The sequence below is a fragment of the Geotrypetes seraphini genome, chromosome 3, assembly GCF_902459505.1.
Source record: "Geotrypetes seraphini chromosome 3, aGeoSer1.1, whole genome shotgun sequence".
Taxonomy (NCBI): domain Eukaryota; kingdom Metazoa; phylum Chordata; class Amphibia; order Gymnophiona; family Dermophiidae; genus Geotrypetes; species Geotrypetes seraphini.
The window spans coordinates 361482258-361504898 of NC_047086.1; the positions used below are offsets into that span (position 1 = coordinate 361482258).

The window sequence follows — 22641 nt, forward strand, 5'->3', positions numbered from 1 at the left end:
TGTACCGTCGAGGCCATATGGCCCAGCAGCATCATCATGCGCTTGGCCGACACCCTCGATAGTTGAGAGACCTGGCGGCTCATCCGTACCAAGGTTTCCAACCGCTGGGTCGGCAGGTAGGAGCGTAGGCGCACCGTGTCCAGCACCGCACCTATGAATTGAAGAGACTGCGACGGCCTCAACTGAGACTTTGGAAAGTTTATCTCGAACCCGAGAGTTTGCAGGAAGGCAATAGACTGTCGGGTCGCTGAGATAACCCCCTCCCTGGTCGGGGCTTTGATGAGCCAATCGTCCAGGTAAGGGAACACATGGAGTCCACGTGACCTGAGGGCTGCTGCAACCACCACCATGCACTTCGTGAATACTCGTGGGGACGCGGCCAGGCCGAAGGGCAGTACCCTGTACTGGAGGTGGAGGTCCCCCACCTGGAATCGTAAGAATCTTCGACAGGCGGGGTGCACCGGAACATGGGTGTATGCTTCCTTCAGGTCGAGGGAGCACATCCAGTCCCCTTCCCCCAAGAGGGGGTACAAAATCGGGAGAGATAGCATTCGAAACTTCTCCCGGGCCAGGAATTTGTTGAGCTTCCTGAGGTCCAGTATGGGGCGCAGGTCCCCGGTCTTTTTTGGGACCAAAAAGTAGCGGGAGTAAAACCCCGTACCCCACTGGTCCTTGGGGACCGGCTCGACCGCCCGAAGCTTCAAGAGGGCTTTGGCTTCGGTTATAAGGGTCGGTAGCTGCGAACGGTTGCAGGGGACTAAACTTGGGGGACTGTCCGGCGGCGAGGACACAAAGTTGAGCGAGTAGCCCTCGGAGACGATCCGGAGCACCCAAGCGTCTGAGGTAATCCCGGTCCATGCCTCCCGGAAGGACCGAAGAAGGCCCCCGATAGGAAGGGGTTCCTGTGAAAGTGCGGAGGGGAACCCGCCCCGTCCGCTCAGCCCGTCAAAAGGAAGGCGCGGGCTTAGAAGGGCCCTGCGCCTGGGCTTGGGTTTGTCCCCCTCTGCCTCGCTGAGACGGACGTCTCGGAGGCGGTCTCGAGAAAGCCGGGGTCGACTTCTGAGGGTATCGGCGCGGCAGAGGCCGAAAGGGTTTCTGCGGCGGGGGTCTAGGTTTGGGGCGGACCAGGGATGCTAGAGAGCGCTCCTGTTCCGACAAGCGTTTGGTCGCCGCATCCAATGACTCGTCGAATAACTCGGACCCCACACAAGGCAAGTCTGCCAGGCGTTCCTGCAGGTTTGGGTCCATGTCGAGGGTGCGAAGCCAGGCCAAGCGGCGCATGGCCACCGAGAGGGCCGACACCCTCGAAACCAGCTCAAAGGCGTCGTACACTGCGTGGAATAGGTACAACCGCAATTGAGACAGGTTGGACATAAACTTATTGAATCCTGCTCTTTGGGAGTCCGGTAACGAGTTTCGATATTGAGGAAGGTCCTTCACCATACCACGCAAATAGGAGGAAAAGGTGAAGGCGTAATTTAGAACCCTGGTGGCCATCAGGGAATTTGAATAGAGGCGACGGCCAAACTTGTCCAGGGTCCGCCCCTCCCTGCCTGGTGGAACCGCCGCAGAAACCCGTGAGGGCTGTGATTTTTTAAGAGCAGACTCCACCAGAAGAGACTGGTGTGAGAGCTGCGCCTTATCGAACCCTTTAGGGGGAATCGTCCTATACTTCGATTCCATTTTTGAAGGCACAGACGTGACTGTAAGAGGGTTTGACAAGTTATTCAGCCAGGTTTGCAGAAGGACACTGTTGAGAGGGAGTCTAGGCACCTCCCTAGGAAGAGTGGGGAGGTCCTGTTCCTCCAAAAATTCTTTGGAATACCGAGAGCCTACCATGAGGTCAATCCCCAGGGCTTGGGCCATGTCCTGAACGAAGGATAAAAATGAGGACGGCCTAGCCTGGGGGGACGGGGTTCTCGACCGCCCCACCGAGGAGAGGGGGGAGGCCTCATGGGAATAATGAGGATCCCTAACCGATCCCGAATCCCAGGATCCCCTCTCGAGGGCCCTCGAGGGGGAAGGGGAAGTTATCCTCCTCGCAGAACCCTTGGGTGAGGACCCCGGGGTTCGTGGGACACTCTCCCGTTTCCTCGGCGAGGCGGCCCGGGAAGACTTCCCATGAGGTGAGCGGAGGAGCCTCGGGTTGTCGAGGCGTAACTCCGACACCTGCAGCGCCTCGCCCCGAACGACGAGGAACGGTCGCGCCGAGGCGAGCCTCGGGGCCGCTTAGACTTCCTCGATCGACGCCCCGTCCGAGGTCGCGTCGAGGGCGAGGCGTGTCTGGAAGACCCGGAGGAAGAGGAGGAAAGACGGCGCACTCTGCGCAACTTTTCTTTGGGCCTTACACTCCGCTCAGGGGGTTCTCCCGAGGTCGAGGTCCGGGGCGGGGCCGAGACCGAGGCGAACGGGGCCACCGTACCCGAGGCCGAGGTCGCCGAGGCCGGGGCTCCCGAGGGAGCCCAGGCCGGGGCCTCCGAGACCGAAGGCGCCCCGGCCGAGGTCGAGGCCGCCGGAACCGCAGCACGCTGCAACACTTCCAGGGCTCCCGACAGCTCCGATGAGATCAGAGCTCGGAGGAGATCCTGGAAGGCCGGAATCCCCACGAAGGTGGGGAGTTCCGAGTCCGGGGCACACTCCCTGGAGGGCGACCTCGGTTTCGAGTATTCCCTCGGGGTGTGCGGAGTCGAGGTCCGATGCGGGGCCGGGGTCGACCCACCCGCCTTGGCCTGACTCGAGGATGGCTTCTTTGCTGAAGGGGATGGAACAGAGGACTTACCCGAAGCTTGCTTCACTGACGACGCCTTCGAGGAAGAGGGCCGAGGCGAGGCCGAGGCCCCCGAGGACGCCGAGGCCGAGGTCAAGGCCGGGGCCGAAGCCGAGGCCGACGTCGAGGCCTTAGGCGGTGCGTCGACGGCGAACAATTCGGCCATTCTTGCCTTACGGCGACGGAGGGCCCTGTTTTGGAAGGTAGCACAGCGATCACACGAGTCTGTCGGATGTTCGGGCCCAAGACAGACAATGCACCACCGGTGAGGGTCAGTGATGGAAAGCAACCTCTCGCACCGGCTGCACTTTTTGAATCCCGTAACAGGACGGGACATCCACGAAGAAAAAGAAGAAGGCCGGGAACGTACCGACGTCCCGCGGCCACGGATTCCGGGAGCCCCCGGAGCCCGATGAAAAACGAAAGACTTTTTTTTTTTTTTGAAGGGAAATGAAAAGAAAAACAGCACCGCGAACTAATTCGAAGGAAAACAAACTAAACGCGGCAGCTAGAAGGCAAAAACACTGGAGCTCAGATCCACAGGGCTTTCTTGCTCCGCGGAAAAATTTGAACTGAGGACCACGAGGTGGGATGCGCCCTCTAGTGGGCGAGAAGGCACGCACATGCGTGGTGCAGTGTGCAAACTTGAAACTTCAATCAAGTTTGCTTGAAAAGCTGTCCGCGCCGGGGCTCCGTAGATGACGTCACCCACATGTGAGAATATCATGCCTGCTTGTCCTGGGATAAAATATATTATGTCTTTTAAGATATTTTCTATTAATGTCAATGGCCTGAATCATGTAATCAAAAGGAAAAAGGTATTATCATTTTTAAAGAAGCAAAACGCGGATGTTTATTGTCTGCAGGAGACCCATCTTAATATAAAGGAATCACAGAAATTAACGGGTGGGTGGGTGAAAGAATGTTTTTTTTGCTCCAGCAGAGGGTAAAAAAGCAGGAGTAGCAGTTCTTATAAATAAAAAGTGTATGGCCAATTTTAAGATAGTAAATTCGGACCCACATGGAAGATGGCTACATGTTGATATAAGTATGGGAAATAATGCCCTGACGTTGTTCAATATATATGCCCCTAATTCGAATCAATCAGAATTCTTTAAAAAATTGCAGAGTATGTTGTTACCACTGGCTGCTTCTAATTTAGTGGTGGCTGGAGATTTTAATGCTGTAATGGATCCATTAATGGATAAAAAACCAGGTAAAAGTATAAAATCTTTAGGTTTAGATAATTTGGTTCAATCATGTGATTTGAAGGATATATGGCGTATTCTTCATTTTAATGATCAGGAATTTTCATTTTGTTCACAAGTTCATAAATCATTTTCAAGAATAGATTATATTTTTATTTCATCACATAAGGTGCAGCAAGTGATTAAGGCTTCCATTGATCCCATTATCATTTCGGATCATGCGGGAGTATGGATAGATTTACAATTAGATCAATTAGAAAATAGAAGACCTCTTTGGAGATTTGATAATGCATTGCTTGTGGATGAAAAATTTTTGGAAAATTTTAAAACACAAATTAGTGATTTCTTTCAAATTAATTTAGTGGAAGATACATCTATTGAAAATGTATGGGACGCTTTTAAAGCGACTATGAGAGATCATATTATATCATATTCGGCTTTTGTTAGGAAACAGATTAAAAAACAGTATATAGAGTTAGAAAAAGAAATTAAAATACTAGAAACTAAATTGATAAGCAAATGGGAACATGATGTATTACAAGCTCTTTTGAAAGCAAAAGGTAAATATAACGAATTAGCTTCAAAAATGATAAGAAGAGACTTGTTTTCCAAACAGACAATGTATTATGGAAATTCTAATAAGGCGGGAAGATTATTGGCAAATTATCTTAAAGCAAAAAAAAGAAGAACTAACATTAATGGGATAAAAGATGATAATGTTATAATAACCAATCAAACGGATATAATTTTAAAGCAATTTCTAAAATTTTATAAGGACCTGTATTCTTCCGAGCCTTATTTGGAGAGGCAAAAAGATGGTAAAAATTTTTTAGATTTAATTATTGGACCTAAGGTTCCTGATCATATAAAACGGAGTTTAGATGAACCTATATCATTAAAAGAATTAGAAACAGCGTTGAGATCTCTTAGAGTTGGATCCGCTCCAGGTGGTGATGGTTATACAGTAGAATTTTATAAAACATTTCAAAATGTCCTTTCCCCATATTTACTAAATTTATATCAGACACAACTTATAAAAGGTGATATTAAAGGTACTATGGCTGAATCAATAGTAATTGTTTTGCCTAAGCCAAATAAAGATCCTACTTTGGTTTCAGACTACAGGCCTATATCTTTAATAAATGTGGATAATAAACTTTTGGCGAAAATTTTGGCTTTGAGATTAGCCAAAGCTCTCCCACATATTATAGACACGCATCAGACGGGTTTCGTTGCTAAAAGACATTCCTCTAATAACTCTAGATTATTGTTTCATATGTTAAATTTATAAAAAAAAATGGATGAACCGACTTTTACAGTTTCCTTGGATGCAGAAAAAGCGTTTGATAGGGTAGAATGGAATTTTATGTATCAGGCTTTAGAATGGTTTGGTATAGGTTCTGGATTTATACAAATGGTAAAAACATTGTATAGCTTCCCGATTGCAAGATTAAATATTAATAATATGATATCTGATGGTTTTCAATTGCAGAGGGGAGTTAGACAAGGTTGTCCTTTATCTCCTTTGTTATTTGATGTTGTATTAGAACCCTTATTGTTAGCAATACAGCAAGCAAGGGGGATACAGGGTATTCCATATTCTGATATGGAATATAAAATTTCGGCTTATGCAGATGATATTTTACTTTATTTAGGGAATCCAGAGTCTACCTTATCTTGTCTATTGGAATTAATTGATATGTTTGGCAAATTTTCAGGTTATAAAATTAATTGGAGTAAGTCTGAACTTATACCTTTAAATGTTCATGGTGTAAAAGGATTATTTGACGCTTTTCCGTTCATATGGAAAGAAGAAGGATTTAAATATCTTGGCATTCAAGTTAAAAATACAATTGAAGATACAGTAAAAGAAAATGAAAAATTTGTATTGAAAAGAGTTACAGAGTTATGTGAGCAATGGAATCCGTTACATCTTTCTTGGTGGGGGAGAGTTCAAACTATTAAAATGATGATCTTGCCTGTAGTTTGCTACCAAATGAGTATGATACCTATTTATTTTCAGGGGTCCTTTTATAAAAAGCTTAATAGCATTTTAACGAAATTTCTTTGGCTTGGTAAAACGCATAGAATAGCTTTGGTATCTTTGCAAAAATCAATTAAGGAGGGAGGGGTAAATTTTCCAAATTTTTATAGGTACCATCAAGCCTATATTTTACGTCAGGGTATGTATTGGATCCTCCCAGAACTGATAGATAATGCACCGGATTGGTTATATTTGGAATGGTGCCTTATGTTTCCCCTTAATTTTGTTCATCTTCCAAGTATCAACATGCCTAGAAGATACAGAGAAAATAAGATATTAATGGATACTTGGAAAACTTTGAGGTTTATTAGTAAATTAACACCTGTCCCAATAAACAAGTCAACTAATCAATCTTTATGGATAAACTCCAAGATTAAAATTGGCGGAGCTCAAATCCTTTGGAAGGAATGGATTATTGCAGGCATTAGATCTCTGAATGATGTTATTTCGGAAGGTAAACTGCTGGAATTTTCACAATTGCAACATAGATTTGGTCTTAGTAAAAAACAAAGTTTTAAATGGTTGCAATTGAAGCAGGCCATTCAGGTTGGGTTCCCTGAATGGAAAACATTGAATAATCAATATAGTTTAGAGTTCTTATGCTTCCAAGCAGACTTCCTAGGGCATCAAGCCGCATTGTGGTATAAATTAATATCTGGATATTTGAATAAAAAACCAAAAAATGGTCTAAGAGACATTTGGAGCATTGAGATTAAGCATCAAATTACTGCATCTCAATGGCCACTAATTTGGTCTTGGAGAATGAGATGTACAGTGTCAGCATCTATGAGACAAACTTGGTTCTTTTTATTACATAGAGCTTTTTGGACCCCTACATGTTTGCAAAAATTAGATAGTTCTAAGTCCAATAAATGCTGGCACTGTAATCTGGAACCTGGGACGTTGGATCATTTACTATATCATTGTCCCTATATTAAAAGTTTTTGGAATGCAATTTGGCCACAAATTAATAAATTGATGGAAAATCATGTAGCAATATCATATGATACAGTGTTATTTGGAATGATGATGAGAAAAAAAAGTCAAGTTTCACCAGAAAATAACAAGCTTTTACTAGTCATGACAGGGGTTGCCATTCAGCATATAACCAATAACTGGAAGAATCATAGTAACCTTAATTATACATTTTGGTGGAATACAATTTGTCATATATTCAAAATGGAAAGAGTAATAGCAATACAAAGAGGGACATATCCTAAATTTATAAAAATATGGGGGCCATTGACAAAGTATTGTACTGAATGAATAATAGGATTTATCTTCTTCTTTTTCTTGTCTTCTTTATGGCACACATGGAGGGGGGGTAGTGAAAATAATTTTACATAACATGTTATAATATGGTATACAATATGTATAAGGTGATTGGAAAGTACTTGAAGAGTGGGGGTGGGAGAGGGGATAAAAAAAAAATTGTTCAGAATATTATGTAATAGATATAAAAGTGATATTGTGTATTCATTAGTTGTAACTCAATATTCTGTACACTTCATGTAAAATATGAAAATGAATAAAGAATTATTAAAAAAAAAAAAGTTATGAGAACTATGACCTTTTTTTTTTTTTATTCTTAAGTGTATGAGGTAGAGGGGAGAGCTGCAACTTCAGAAGGGCGGTTAAAGAAAAAACTGACAGGACAAAGGGAGGGGCTCCAGGAGTAGAGTTCCCATATATGCCCAGTAAGCTTCAAAGCTTACCATAAGCTAGGGGAGTGCACCGGCTATCAGGCTTAGTCAGAAGACTTCACTTTCAAGTTTGCCTGAATATCCCCTGCTTGTCTCTGGAGAAATAGTAATACTAAGGTCAGCAACTTTATCCCACCAAGAAAATACTCATAGGGCTTCTGAATCTTGTATAATTTGCTATAATTATTTTACATTCTGCTGCTAAGTACTATCACACATAGGTCCTCAAGGGATGCAAATAGGTTTTGTTTATATATTTTGGTTATCCTAAAACCAAACAATCTAGAGCTACTATTTATATCACAGATGTCCTGAAACCAGTTCTGCAGACCTAGAGCAGCAGAGTTTGACACCCTTGGCTATCAGAGTCTGTAAATATAACAGCACACCCAATTATCTTTAAGTATTTTTTTAAATTTTATCTTTACAACCAGAGAAATTATGACAGTGCGTTTAATTTATTTCATATTAATGCAAAAGTGAATACAGCCACAGATATGCCAATTCACATGCATTAGGCATGTGACACATGCATTTGTGGCCAGACACTGAATCCCTCCCTGCTGATCTGGCTCGCTCCAGTTTCCTTCCTTTACTCACGTGGCTTGGCATCTCTCACTTTTTGCACTCCCTGCCCCTAAGGTCCTTCAACCTTGTTTGTGGCAGCAGCACTGCAGAAATATGCCAGCGTGGGGCCTTTCTGCCGACACATCCTGCCTCCTGATGTTACTTCTGGTTTCTAGAGTGGGGAGTGGCAAAGGGAAGACACTGGGAGGAAGATTCTCAAAACTTTCTGCTAAATTCTGATGGGCTGCTATCGAGGTCACTATTGTAATGATTTAAAAAAGGTGAGTTATTCTCAAAAGACCATGCATGCAAATGAGGTTCATGGATGTTCATGTAGGCTCACTAAATTTACTTGAGATGAGTAATGGTAGCGATCAGCACTTGCGCAGAAAATACCCATATATTAAAAAAAACACAAAAAAACAACAAAACCCACCAAACCAAATCGAAGATCAGCAAGAGAGATGCCCACTCTCACCTGCTGCACTTGCACAATCTCTGGACACCTAATACTGGCAGCGGGAGGGATGTCCACTCTCTCCTGCTGTGTTGCACAATCCCCCAACACTACTACCCACCCACCCCACTCCGCAACAGGAGAGATGCCCACTCCTTCCTGCCGCGTTGCACAATCCCCAGACACTATTACTCCTCAATCCCACCCCGGAGATAGATACCCACCCCTTCCCACTGTATAATCCCCCAACACTACTACCCACCCACGCCTACCCCCCACCACAGGAGTGATGCCCACTCCCTCCCGCTGTCGCCCAATCCATCGACAACTACCCCCCATGGCCCCAATAACCCCCCCCGCCCCAACCTATCTTATTCACGAAGTCCAGCCAGTAGGACGCTCACCTGCATCTGGGGAGGGGGGGGGGGTCTAAGGCTCTGATTGACCCAGGCGCTTAAAGGCCCCTCCCTGGCACATCCCAGGATACTATACATAATCAAGGTAGAATCAACTGCCTAACACAGTGGTTAACAAGGAGAACTTGAATAAAGAATACTATGAATCAATGAACTAGAACAGTGGTTCTTAAACGTGTCCTGGGGGACCCCCAAACCAGTTTTTAAGATATCCCTAATGAATATGCATGAAAGAAATTTGCATACCTACTATCTACTCTCACAGGACCCAATTGTGGCTGCCTATGTGAAGGCCTGGAAATGCTTCTGGGGCTGGTAGCCCAGTAGAGTGAGGACCTGGTCACAACACCAGTGTCGCTGGTTCTAGTTTTCCTTCAAGAAGGGCTTGCAAAAGGACTAATGGTTGGCTCCCTCAAGATACAGCTCTCATGCTTCGAATCCCAGACTAATAGAAGGACACTGGCCTCTCATCCAGATGTGGCCAGATTTCTGAAAGGAACATGATGTCTGTATCCTCGGTACATCAGCCCTTTCCTACATGGAGTCTTAATCTCGTTTTGCAGGCTCTCACCAGAGCTCCATATGAGCCTTTAGAGAAGGCATCAGTAATGAACCTGACAGTTAAGGTAGCATTTTAGGGGCAGCCACATCAGCACAACAGAACCCATTCTCTGGGATCCTGAGTCTGCCAGCTGAGGAAATCTGCTTGCACATTGTCTACTCCTGCTACATATGCTGCCAAGGGCCAAAAGGTGGATCTCCACTCACTGGAACAGTGGTCACCCAGTCAAAGAATTCAATCAGATTTGTTTGGCACAATTTATCTTTACACTATCCTTTCCTTCAGCAACACTTCCGTTATGTTTCCAACAATCATAGTGAGGCTTACTGGCCTGTAGTTTCCTGCTTCATCTTTGCAACCATTTCTGTAAAGAGGGTCCATATCCACTCTTTTCCAATCCCACAGAACCTCTTCCATTTCTAAGGAGTTATTAAATAGAGAATGATACAGGGATAAATTTTTCCCCTTCCCCACAGGAACTCATTTTCCCATCCCTTCCCGGCAAGTTCTTTTCCTGTCCCTGCCCCATTCCTGCAAGCTCTGGCCTCATCTGCACAAGCCTCAAACACTTTAAAATCATAAGTGCCTTCCTCATAGGGAAGACATCTTGTTTTTTTTGCCTTTGCTGGGGATAGCCACCTTCTAGTTTAAATGCCTAGAAACATATTGCCTGAATTTCTCAGCAAGGATTCTTTTACCTGCCATAGGAAGATGCAGCCCATTATTACAATATAGTCTCTTGTTATTCCATGTATTTTCCCATCCTCCTATGTACCTAAAGCCTTCTCAATGACACCAGGCTCTGAGCTACTTATCGAAGTACTTTTTTTTCTCTCCTTTTCATATGTAGGCAGTACTTCCGAGAAAGCTACAGTCTTTACAAAAGGTTTCAATCCCTCTTCCAGCTCCTGAAAAGCTTTTGGCGCAGCAAGTGGGGTATTGCTGGCTAGGTTATTTGTTTCCAAGTGGATAACATCAGCTTTAGAATTCTTAGCTTCTTGTCTAATTATAGACATTCAGTGTTCTCCCCAGACATTTTTTCCAGCCAGGTGGCATGAAAAAGTAGCCGGGTGGGGCGCGATGGGAAAATTTGGTGGTGGGGAAAATTAACCCCCTCTTTTACTAAGGTGCGCTAACATTTTTAACACGCGCAAACTCCTGCGCTACACGGGAAAATTAACGCCAGCTCAATCTTGGCATTAGCGTCTAGCGCGTGTGGTAATTCTGTGTGCGCTAAGCACACGTTAAAACCATTTTCGCAACTTAGTAAAAGAAGCCCTAAATGTGTACTATTTTTATTAGTTAATTATTATTATTTTCCAATGCTCAATATGACTTCCTTTTTTAAGGTTTGACACTTGTGCCAGAATATTTTTACTTAATTTAAGAAGCATCCAATGCTAGAAGGGAATAATTAGATATTTGCCCTCTTTCAAATGGTATAGAGCAGGGATCTCAAAGTCCCTCCTTGAGGGCCGCAATCCAGTTGGGTTTTCAGGATTTCCCCAATGAATATGCATTGAAAGCAGTGCATGCACATAGATCTCATGCATATTCATTGGAGAAATCCTGAAAACCCGATTGGATTGCAGCCCTCAAGGAGGGACTTTGAGACCCCTGGTATAGAGGTTTAAAAAAGGGAAAGGCGTTAATGAAGTCATTAGGTTCAATTTAGCCATTTATTTCTGCATGAATTTAAACAACTAAAAAAAAAAGATAAATATAGCTCATCCAGTCATACAAGAATGGCTCTACAGCAGGAGTGCCCACACTTTTTGGGCTTGCGAGCTACTTTTAAAATAACCAAGTCAAAATGATCTACCAACAATAAAATTTTAAAAAACACAAAGCACATTGTACACAGAGAAAATGTTAATTATCATTTATATTCCGCGAGTTTTCAAAGAGGTCAAGGCAGATGACTTTATGCAATGTCACCTCAGGAACAACTGTACAAAAATAAACAAATATACCCCCTCCCTTTTTACTAAACCACAATAGCGGTTTTTAGCGCAGGGAGATGTGTTGAATGCCCTGCACTGCTCTCGATGCTCATAGGCTCTCTGCGCTAAAAACCGCTATTGCGGTTTAGTATAAGTGGGCCATAGTGCAAAATATAGACAGCAGATATAAATTCTCAAAATGGACACATTTTGATCACTAAATTGAAAATAAAATCATTTTTCCTACCTTTTTGTCTGGTGATTTCATGAGTCTCTGGTTGCACTTCCTTCTTCTGACTGGAAATCCAATATTTGTTTATTTCTGCCACTTCCTTTTTCTTTCTGTCTCTCTTTCTTTCTCTCCTCCCTGACTGCCTGTTTCTCTCTCCCCCTGCCCCCTCTTTATTTCTGCCTTTCTTTCTCTCTCCTCCTGTCCCCCCCAAGCCATCACGCCGATTTATCCACTTCCCCCATTCTTTCCCTACCCCCTAAGCCATCACGCCGATTTCTCCCTGCTGCTTCCCTGAGCTAGGCCAGGCATGTACAAGCGCCGGACTCACAAGACTTTACCTCTGACGTCAATTCTAACGTCGGAGAGGAAGTTCCAGGCCAGCCAGGCAGCGATTGGCTGGCCTAGAACTACCTCACTGACGTCAGAATTGACGTCAGAGGTGAAGTCTTGTGAGTCTGGCGCCTGGCCTGGCTCGGAGAGGCAGGAAGAAAAAGATTGCAAAGGCAAAGCAATCGACTCACATTGCCTTTGTGATCTACTGGTTGATCGCGATCGACCATTTGGGCACCCCTGCTGTTATGGTATCCTGTCCTGACCTGAGGAAAGGGGTTTAGCCCCAAAAAAACTGCCTTATTTCAATTTCCTATTTATAAACTTTAATTAATACAGTTACAATACTACTTGATTCTACGTAAAGCAACAAAAAAAAAACATTTTTCTACCTTTTGTCGTTTCTGCTTTAATTATCTGCTCTTCAGCGTTTATCATCGCTCCCTTCCATGCAACATCTGTCCTCTCTTTGCCCCTTCCACCCAGCCTCTGCCCTCTCTCTCTCTACCCCTTCCATCTACTGTCCGCCCTCTCTGCCCCTTGCATTCTCTGTCCACCCTCTCTGCCCTTTCCATCCAGTGTCCGCCCTTTTTCTGTTCTATATGGCATCTTCCCTCTTTCTATGTCCCTTCAATAAACTGTATATCCTGTGCCCTTTCTCTTCTTTGTACATGATTCATTTCAGTTTCACCCCTCCCCTATGCTCTGGCATCTCTCTCTCCTTTCCTTCCTTCCTTCCTTCCCACTCCACCCCATGGTCTGGCATCTCTATCTCCTTCCCTTCTCTTCCCCATGCCCTAGCATCTCCCTCCTCCCCCATATGTGCTGACATCTCCCCCCTCCCCATAGTGTGGTAGCTCCTTTCCTTTCCCTTCCCTCCCATGGTCTTGGCATCTCTTGCCTCTCCTCTCCCTTCCCTAGTCTTCCTTCTCCCCTCTCTCTTCCCAATTAGGTGCTGCTGCAGCAGCACTTCTCATCCCCCTCCCCCTCCCCAATTGGGTGCTGCTGCAGCACTTATCTTCCCCTCCCCCTCCCAAATTGGGTGCTGCTGCTGCACTTTTCTTCCCCTTCCCAATTGGGTGCAGCAGCAGCTTTTCTCTTCCCCCTCCCAAATTGGGTGCACCAGCTTTTCTCTTCCCCCTCCACTCCCCCCCAAAAAATTGGGTGCAGCAGCAACATTTCTCTTCACTTCCCCCCAAAATGGGTGCAGCAGCAGAATATTTTTCTTCCCCCTCCCCTCCCCTATTCGGTGCAGCAACAGCATTTCTCTTCCCATCCTTCCCAGCTCACAAACCCAGTAGTCGCTAGGCAAGTTGTAAGCTTCCCTCCATCGCTGATCTATGAAAGATAGGTCAGCGAAGGAGGCATGCTTACAACTTGCTGCTTTTACTTGCTTTGGGCCTTCCTCTTTGCCGGGTCCTGCCTACTTTCTGTTTCCGTGAAGGCAGAACCCGGCAGCGAGAAAGGCCCGAAGCAAGTAAAAGCAGTAAGTTGTAAGCTTCCCTCCGGGGCTCTGTGTGCGTGCTGGCTTCCCTTCTCTCCGAAACCGGAAGTTGTGTCCCGTGGGGGGGGAGGGAAGAGAAGGGAAGCCGGCATGCACACAGAGCTCCGGAGGGAAGCTTACAACTTACTGCTTTTACTTGCTTCGGGCCTTCCTCGCTGCCGGGTCCTGCCTTTACAGAAACAGAAATTAGGCAGGACGCGGCAACAGGAAGGCCCGAAGCAAGTAAAAGCATGCTGGCAAAAAAAAGGCAGGCGTCAAACAAAATTTTCAGCGGCGAGTCAGCCCGGGAAGGAGCATCGGCGGCAGAAGCAGCAGGATTAGCTGGGCGGTCATCTAAATCAGCCGGGCGCAACGCCTGGCTGTAAGGCCCTGGGGAGAACACTGGACATTATTTGTTTGGTAACCGAGGATCTTGGGAGACACTTCACTATTTTAGGCTCCTTGACTTGCGTTCCAAGGTTAATGCCTCTGATGATGGACTCCCCTAACAGAAATAATTTTCTGGTTTGAATTTTCTTATTTTTTTTTTTTTTTGGGGGGGTTGTTTTTCTTCATGAGTTACCTTCACTGGTTCTAGTTCCATCTCAATTCTTTCTTTCTTGAGTACCGCAATGCTCTAAAGAAGCAAAAGAAATCTGTAGATGCAATTGTGAGGGTGGATGTTTCTGTCACATGTCGTAGTCTACTTGACCCTATTGTGATCCATTTATTCCTAGATTGCTTTATTCTTTGAAGCAGTTATAGTAAATTAAATTGATTCTGTGGAGTGATGGAAGCTGCTTTGATTGCATTCAATTCCTGTTTAAGTTTACAGAGCTCCTCCTTAATACTAGAAAGCTTAAGACAGATGGGGTAAGCCTTAAATCTCTAGACTGTGTGCTCTGGAACTAAGCCACCACAATGACTGCACTGAATAAAGTCATCCTGATTGGTTGGAATGAGTATTGACCGAGGAGTATCCCTGATTATTGGTTTGTCTATACAGTCAAACCTTGGTTTGCAAGTAACACGGTTTGCAAGTGTTTTGCCAGATGAGCAAAACACTCAAGCAAACTGTAACTCGCAAACCGAGTGTTGACTTGATTTGTGAGTCCCCACCCCGGGAACCGGCTTTGCTGCTCCCTTTGCGACCAAGATCGCCTCTTCCCCTCAATGACCAGCCCTGTGCTTACCTGTGCGCCGGTGCTGAAAGTGCCGGCCACTGATTCTCTGCTGGGCTGCTGTGGGGCCTTGAGCATCTGCGCATGCTTAAGCCTTCTGGCTCTCATCCTCTCCGAGATTCTCTCTGGAATCTCTCTCCTCTCCCATGGTCTGGCTCTCACCCTCTCCAAGATTCTCTCTGGAATCTCTCTCCTCTCCCATGGTCTGGCATCTCTCTCTCCCTCTTCCTGAGGTCTAACATATCTCTCCTTCTTTCCTCTCCTTTCTGCGGTCTGGCATCTCTCTCTCTCTCCCCTCCTTCCCTTCCATTCTGTGGTCTGACATCTCTCTCTTCCCCATGCATCTCTACCTCATTTATCTCCCACCATGTCCAATAATTCTCTTTCCCTCCCTCTCTCTGCCCAACAATTCTCCTCTTTCTTCATCTCCTCATATGTACCATCTCTTTCCCTCTTTGAGACACCTGGTTTTCTCTTTCTATTCCCTCCCTCACCTAAGCATCTCTTTCCCTCACTCTCTCCAATCTTCCATCCTATGGCTCATGCTCCCCTCCTTCCCTTCATTCTATGTCCCAAGTTCATGTACCCTCCCTCCTTCCTTCCATCATTTGTCCGAAGTTTGTGCTCCCTCCTTCTCGAGTCCCTCTCCCTCCCTCTCTCCATTCTGTGCCTCAAGTACTTGTCTCCCTCCAGCGGGTGTTTACCTTCTGGCTGGCTCCCTCCTCTTCATTGCCGCAGTCGTTTCTGTGCACAAAGCCACGGGTGGCAGTTCCTATGCACGTCCAGCGCTTAAGCTGGGAGCCTTCTTTCTGACATCACAATGTCAGAGGGAAGGCTTCCGGCTGAGCTGCGGGATGTGCAAGGAACCGCCGCCCGCAGCTTTGTGCACAGAAACGACTTCAGCAGTGAGGAAGAGGGAGCTGGCCAGAAGGTAAACACCCGGGGGTGGCAATTAGCAAAACGCTGCATCGCCCTCAAGCTGGCTGCCTGCGGCCAGCGGGTTGGACACCCCTGGTGTAGTGTAAGGTGCACATCACTGCGGGCCACATCAAACGGCCAGGTGGGCCGGATTCGGTCTATCTGCTATGTGTTTGACACATGTGGCTTAGAGAATAGATATCAGGTAGCAAACCCTATAACCAGACAGATTAAAATTAAAAATGCTTATCAGTATTTTGGTTCAGGTCTTTCAAGGGAAAATGGTAGGCACAGAATAGCATTCCAGAACATGCACAGATGTAGTAATATGTGTCTCTGAGTGTCAGTGCAAATTTTCCAACATGTTAAACTATTCAGCAAACATCCCTCATCCTCAACTTTTTTTTGACCCACCCTCTTCAATGAGGCCAGAAAAAAGTTGCAGGTCCTATATGCTCACATTAAAGATAAGAAACAAGCATGAAATCCTCATTAATGCTATCCACATCATTCGAAACCCTGCACTCAGCCTTCAGGTCTTCTTTTGACATCTGTGTTGAACAGCTAATATTTTCATTAGCATGGGATGTAAATGAGCTAGGCACTGTCATCGACTGGAGTCTTTGTATAGAGTTAGCTTATGCGCAAAACTTATTTAACACAGGGCACCCACTACAGCACACAAAATTATGTGCAAAAACTAAGCTATGCTGCACGCAAGTTTAGCACACTATTACATTAGCCCCAATGTCACTATAGCAGTGCTGAAATCTCCTTTCACTGAGGCACTCTAAGCCTGTGTTCTCCCCAATGCCCCACTCCACAGGTGGTGCTGCAGAGCAGTAGCCGAAGGCCAAGTATCCAAAACCAGGGGTCCGAGACCACTGTGCCTGCCAGGAGACTTACAAGTAGTCACTTAATCAAGGGGAAAACAGTCAAAGAGCTGGAACTGGGGATGCAGTCTTCTATATGAACTCTATGATACACATTTGTCATTGTTTTTGAAGAAATTCTGTTTTGCAGTATATTCTGTAATTCTGCAGTAGGCTTGAGCTTAACTTGCTAAGTTAGTGTCTCTTTTAAAAGGCTGTAAGTTAAAAACAACTTCAAAAAGGCCATCAAACTAAGCTGAAAGTGATCCCTGCAAGTGCAATAATGCACCATTCTTGTGATACATGTTAGTCCAACAGCCCTTTGTGTGTACTGAAACAAACATGAATCATATGACTGTGAGCCTGACCGTCCATGCAGGTGAGTAGCTGTGCCACAATCCTCCGTTCCATGTCCTTGGAAGCGACTTCTCGTTTTGGAGTGATGGCATCAATTTCATCAATGAAGAGTATACACGGAGCACCGGTCTAGAAACAAAGACATGGCGATTAATATGCACCATGCATCTCCGTATTATTGGGCCAAGAGATAATTCTTAGAAATCTTCTATGAACTAGAAATTCTGACTGTTTCGTGGTATGCTCCGACCACCTCTTCCTGTACTAAAGTCAGGCCTCAACAATCAGGAGCTGCTTTGACATGCAGGGGATTAGGGGGGATAAATTCTGATGTGGTTTTTAATAGAATTTTAAGTGTGATATTTGAATATAAAATGTTGTATTTACTGATACATTTATTGTAAGTTTTGAAAAGAATAAAGAATTGGAAAAAAAATGTAAACTGCTTTACTGTATGACAGAAAGAAAGTTTATCAAATACCATTCACATACCACTTGATGAATCCTAATGTCTTTTGCCTATTGATATATGCCATTGCTGGCTCTGGCCTCCTCCATTGATCAGAGGCCTTGTGCTACCTGTCCTAGACAGTGAGGCCCCCCTGACAAGTTGATATCTGTTGTGACCACAATCCAGGCTGGAGTTTCCAAGTCCACACCCTTAAGTGGCTCATATCCAGCCACCGCTACAACCTGAGTCAGACCCTTAGAGAAATTGAACCCCCTCTCTCCCACAAAAAAAACCTCGTTGAGGCACCTGGCTTACACCCTATTTCAGAAACTGAACTATAGTGCATCCTCCAGATCTCACAGTTAGCACATGTTTGTCCATGGGAACTTGATTAACAAGGTACAACAGATGGTCCTTTGCCCTTATTTTAGTGCTTGCCCATGATGCACTAACAAAAAAGAGTAACAGTACTTTAAAAAGCAACACCAACACCCTGTCATGGCTCTGTTCTGTCTCCCCTTTGGGCATGCAGCTGCACCTTATCTTCCCCCAAATTAACCCTGAAAGCTGACTTCAGCAGGCCCAACTCACACTCTTTCCAGGGAGGTCCTCTGCAGCTCTTAGCACTACCCGCATTTCCCCGCATATAGGCCGCCCTCTGCATAGGCCGCAGAAAAGGGCGGCCTATGTTTAAAAAACGGAAGATAAACCATCCCATGGTATTAGCCGTGACTTATCTTCCGGTACCTCTCCTGCCTTTTAACATCATTCCCCCCACCCCCAGTACATTTATCAGAGTCCCCTGGAAAGCGAATCTCCAGCAGTGCAGGGCAGCCACGATCTCTTCGGCATCCGGCCTGTCCCTGCACCGCCTGCTGAATGGCACATGCTACAGTATTTGTGTATGCACCCAGAGCTGTACCTTCACTCCTCCCTCCCCAATCTCCATTTTGCTGGAGGGGTATGAAGGACAGATACTGTTCACTGTTCAGCATTTCCCATGATCTTTTCTCACCACAGCTTGTTCAAAGAGTTCTCTCAGCTTCTGCTCCGATTCTCCTGACACACCCGACACCATCTCTGTAGCTGCAACTTTCAGCATTGGCAGTTCAAGCTCCTAAAACAGAATATGCTATAATTAGCAATTTCTAATCCCAGAATAAAATTTAACCATTTATCTGTTCATCTAAATAATTTAAAAATAAATAAAACCAGCCTGACAGTCAGCTGCTGTGGTCACCACATTTAGTTAAGTGCCAGCCCTGCAATTAATATGTATATTCAACATTACTATTTGTACGGTTATCGAGTGTGACTGCCAAACAGTAGGTCTAAACTAAATGGATAACTTATATGTTTAATGGTCATTATCATTGCTAAACTATGGTACTAGAATTGTATGTCCACCCTCCCTCTCCCCAAATCTTGGTTTCTAATTGTACGATAATGTCTAGCCATTTAGCATATACTGGTACATTTTTTAAATATACGGACAGAGCTACATAAATACAGAAGCAGTGCCATACCAGGATAAACCAAAGCCCAGTATCTTGTTTCCAACAGTGGCCAGTCCAGGTGGCAAATATTTGGTAGGATCGTTAAAGAGGATAAGCAGTGAATTTTCCCCATGTCCACCTTAATGATAGTCTATGAACTTTTCTTTTGAGAACTCATCCAAATCATTTTTTAAACCCCGATATGCAAACCAGGTTTTACCACATTCTCTGGCAATGAATTCTAGAGTTCAATTATATGTTGAATGAAGAAATATTTTCTCCAATTTGTTTTAAATTTACTATTTAGTAGTTCATTGCATGCCCTCTAGTCCTAGTATTTTTGAAAAGGGAAAGGGTAAACAAGTGATCCATGTTTGCCCATACCACTCCACTCAGTACTTTATAGAGAATAACACAGAGATAATTTTTTTTCCCTATCTCCATGGGATCTATCTCCATCCCTGTCCATCCCCATGAGTTCTGTCCCTGCCTCATCCATGTTTGAGGCTTGTGCACATGAGGACAGAGCTTGCAGGGATGAGGCAGGGACAGAGACAGAACTCACGGGGACAAATTTGTCCCCGTCTCATTCTCTACAGACCTCTATCATATCTCCCTTCATCTGTCTCTTCTCAAAAGTGAAGAGCCCTAGCTTCTTTTGCCTTTCCTCACAGAGAAGTTATCCCATACCCTTTATCATTTTGGCTGCCCTTCTCTGTACCTTTTCTAATACCGGTATATCTTTTTTGACATGCACTGACCAGAACTGCACACAATATTCAAGGTGCAGTTGCACCATGGAGCAATACCAGCTGCCAGTGAACACAACTTCTGTTGAATATAATCAGATCCATAAATTCTAAGGAATTCAATAAAATACAGATCAGTGCAAGAAAAACCACATGCTTCCTAATCCATATAGATTCCAAGTACAGGTTATTGTAGATACCTTCACTGAAGCTACAGAATAAGGTTTCTTCAGGAATCTCTCTAAAGATGGGATCTGATAGTGCACATGGTGAAGGCAAAGTGATGCTCCTCATTTGGCAGCTTAAAGGGAGGAGATGTTTGGCTCAGAGGTCAGACCTCAATACAGCTCACCTCCACCGACTGCCTGCATGACCCTAAACAAGCATTTGCTTGCAGTTCTGTCTGGATTATCGCACAATGCCTGCCATACAGCTATTGGAAGAGGGGCAAAACTCCACTGAACTCTTATCTCACTTCAACCTAGCTAGGAAGATATCTCATCCTATCTCCTGTGCCTCAGTCTGCTCTCTTTTCTGAGGGAGCAGAGTGAATGTTTCTGAAGTTTTACAAATACAAATGGCTAAACTCCAAGATTCAAGTTGGCGGTTTTAAAATCGTATGGAAGCATTGGATTATTGCAGGTATACGGATTCTAGGTGATGTTATTTTAAATGGTAAACTGCTTGATTTTTCGCAGTTGCAGCATAAATATGGTCTTAACAAGTCACAAAGTTTTAAATGGTTGCAACTGAAGCAGGCTATTCAGGAGGGGTTCCCTGAATGGAAAAATCTTAACAATCCGTATAGTCTGGAATTCTTATGCTTTCAGGCGGATTTCTTGTGTCACCAAGCCGCACAGTGGTATAAATTAATATCTGGATTTATGAATAAAAAAAATCAAAGAATGGTCTTAGAGACATTTGGAGCATTGAGATTAAGCATCAAATTTCTGCGTCTCAATGGCCACGAATTTGGTCTTGGAGAATGAGATGTACAGTGTCTGCATCTATGAGACAAACTTGGTTCTTTTTGTTACATAGAGCATTTTAGATCCCAGTTAGATTGCAAAAGTTGGATAGCTCTAAGTCTAATAGATGCTGGCATTGTAATCTGGAAGCAGGGACTTTGGATCATTTAATATTCTATTGTCCCTGAATCATGGCCTTTTGGAAATCAGTTTGGTCACAAATTAATTCTTTATTGGAAAACTATGTAGCTCTATCATATGATACAATCCTATTTAATAACATAATAATAATAATAACTTTATTTTTCTATACCGCCATAGTCAGGCGACTTCTAGGCGGTTTACATTGTAAGAAGGCTGGACATTCAGCGAATAACAAGTACAGTACAATACTAATACAATACAGTAAATCCACATATAATACAGTAGAGTGAGTCCAAATTCAAAACATACAATAAGTTTAAATACAGTACCGAATAAAGAGTCTAGATGCAGTACAATAGTCTAAATGGTAACTTACATATTAATTGGAGATCTAAGGGTAATGAGTGTCTGAAAGATTTAGAACATCCGTGAGAGGGGTCTTAGTGGGGAGGGGACCGTTTTAGCCAATGAATTTAGCGAATAGGGTGGTTTTGATCGATTTGCGGAAAGTATTATAAGTCATGTTTGGTTCGTTTGGAACGTCAATGAGAATAAAGAGTCAAATTTCATCAAATAATAATAAACTTTTATTGATAATGACAGGAGTCGCCATTCAGCATATCACCAAAAATTGGAAAAACTACACAAGACTTAATTACACCTTCTGGTGGAATTCATTGTGTCATATATATAAAATGGAAAAGATAATTGCTATACAAAAAAGGAATTATAATAACTTTAAGAAGATTTTGGGGCCACTGACTACTTATTGTAACGATTAGACGCCTTTTTACATTGAAAGTATAATTATAATTATGGGAGGGGGGGTTATAGTTATAATATAGGTTTAATCAATAATTATGAAGATAGCATATATATGTTAACTTTTTATTATAATATCTGTGAATAGGGTGGGTGGGGGAGGGGGATAATTTATGTACTTCAGATGATAATAGAAAGAATTTCAAGTGATGTGTATGAATTAATTGATTTAATATTTTACACTTGATGGAAGATGAAAAAAAATGAATAAAGAATTGGAAAAAAAAAATACAAAGTATACCGACATCTTGGGTAAATGAAAAGTGCCAAATAAGTGATACTCGAGATTCATTACATGGTCTGGTTTTCAGGATACTATTACACTAATGCAGGTGTGTTTAGCATTCAACACGTGGGCTTTTCTAGCCAATGAAATCCTTTACCTGGCCTACTGCTCCTGTATGCAATCTACATCTTTTTCCCTTATAGAAGAGGCAGGATCTCCCCTACAGCTTCCAGAAATCCCACTCCTATCCAATATTTTCCTTCTTTCTCTCTCCTGCCACCATCCTATCTTGCCTATCCTTTGGCAGTAAAAAAAGAAACAGTAAGCCAGAGTCTTGTGTCCATGTGCATCTCAAAGATCCTATTCATCCTACTCCCTCTGACACCTCATTTCTGAATCAGAGGAACTGGGATCATCATGACCTTTGAAACACAAAGAGTCAATATCTTAGCTTACTATTTCTTGTATTGCTGCTACCAATTAGGAGAGGTGGGTCATTGGCTGGAAAGAGGAGAAAAACATTGGATGGGGAAAGAGGTGATAAAAGAACCATGTGACAGGAAAGAAGGAAGAGAAATGGAGATGCTAGGCAATGAGTAATGAAGGGGAGAAAGAAAGAGAGAAGGTAACTCATTCATGGGACATGCAAATGTACTTCTGCTTGATCAACCACACCATTCATAGGGATCCCTCCTCCACCAAACAGTCAACCCATTTTCAATGTCTTTTTTCCTCACGGCAACCA

The 22641-nt window shown here is 44.1% G+C and overlaps 1 protein-coding gene across 3 annotated transcripts in view; it reads right to left on the minus strand.

The window, feature by feature from the left end:
* Positions 1 to 22641, minus strand: part of NVL (nuclear VCP like) — a 212584-nt gene that overhangs the window by 83528 nt on the left and 106415 nt on the right. For all 3 annotated transcript variants that reach the window (XM_033936124.1, XM_033936126.1, XM_033936127.1), the window contains 2 exons: positions 18507 to 18608; positions 17052 to 17169 (listed from right to left, as the gene is read on the minus strand). In XM_033936124.1, the coding sequence (XP_033792015.1) occupies positions 17052 to 17169; positions 18507 to 18608 (220 nt within the window). The remainder of the gene's footprint in view (positions 1 to 17051; positions 17170 to 18506; positions 18609 to 22641) is intronic.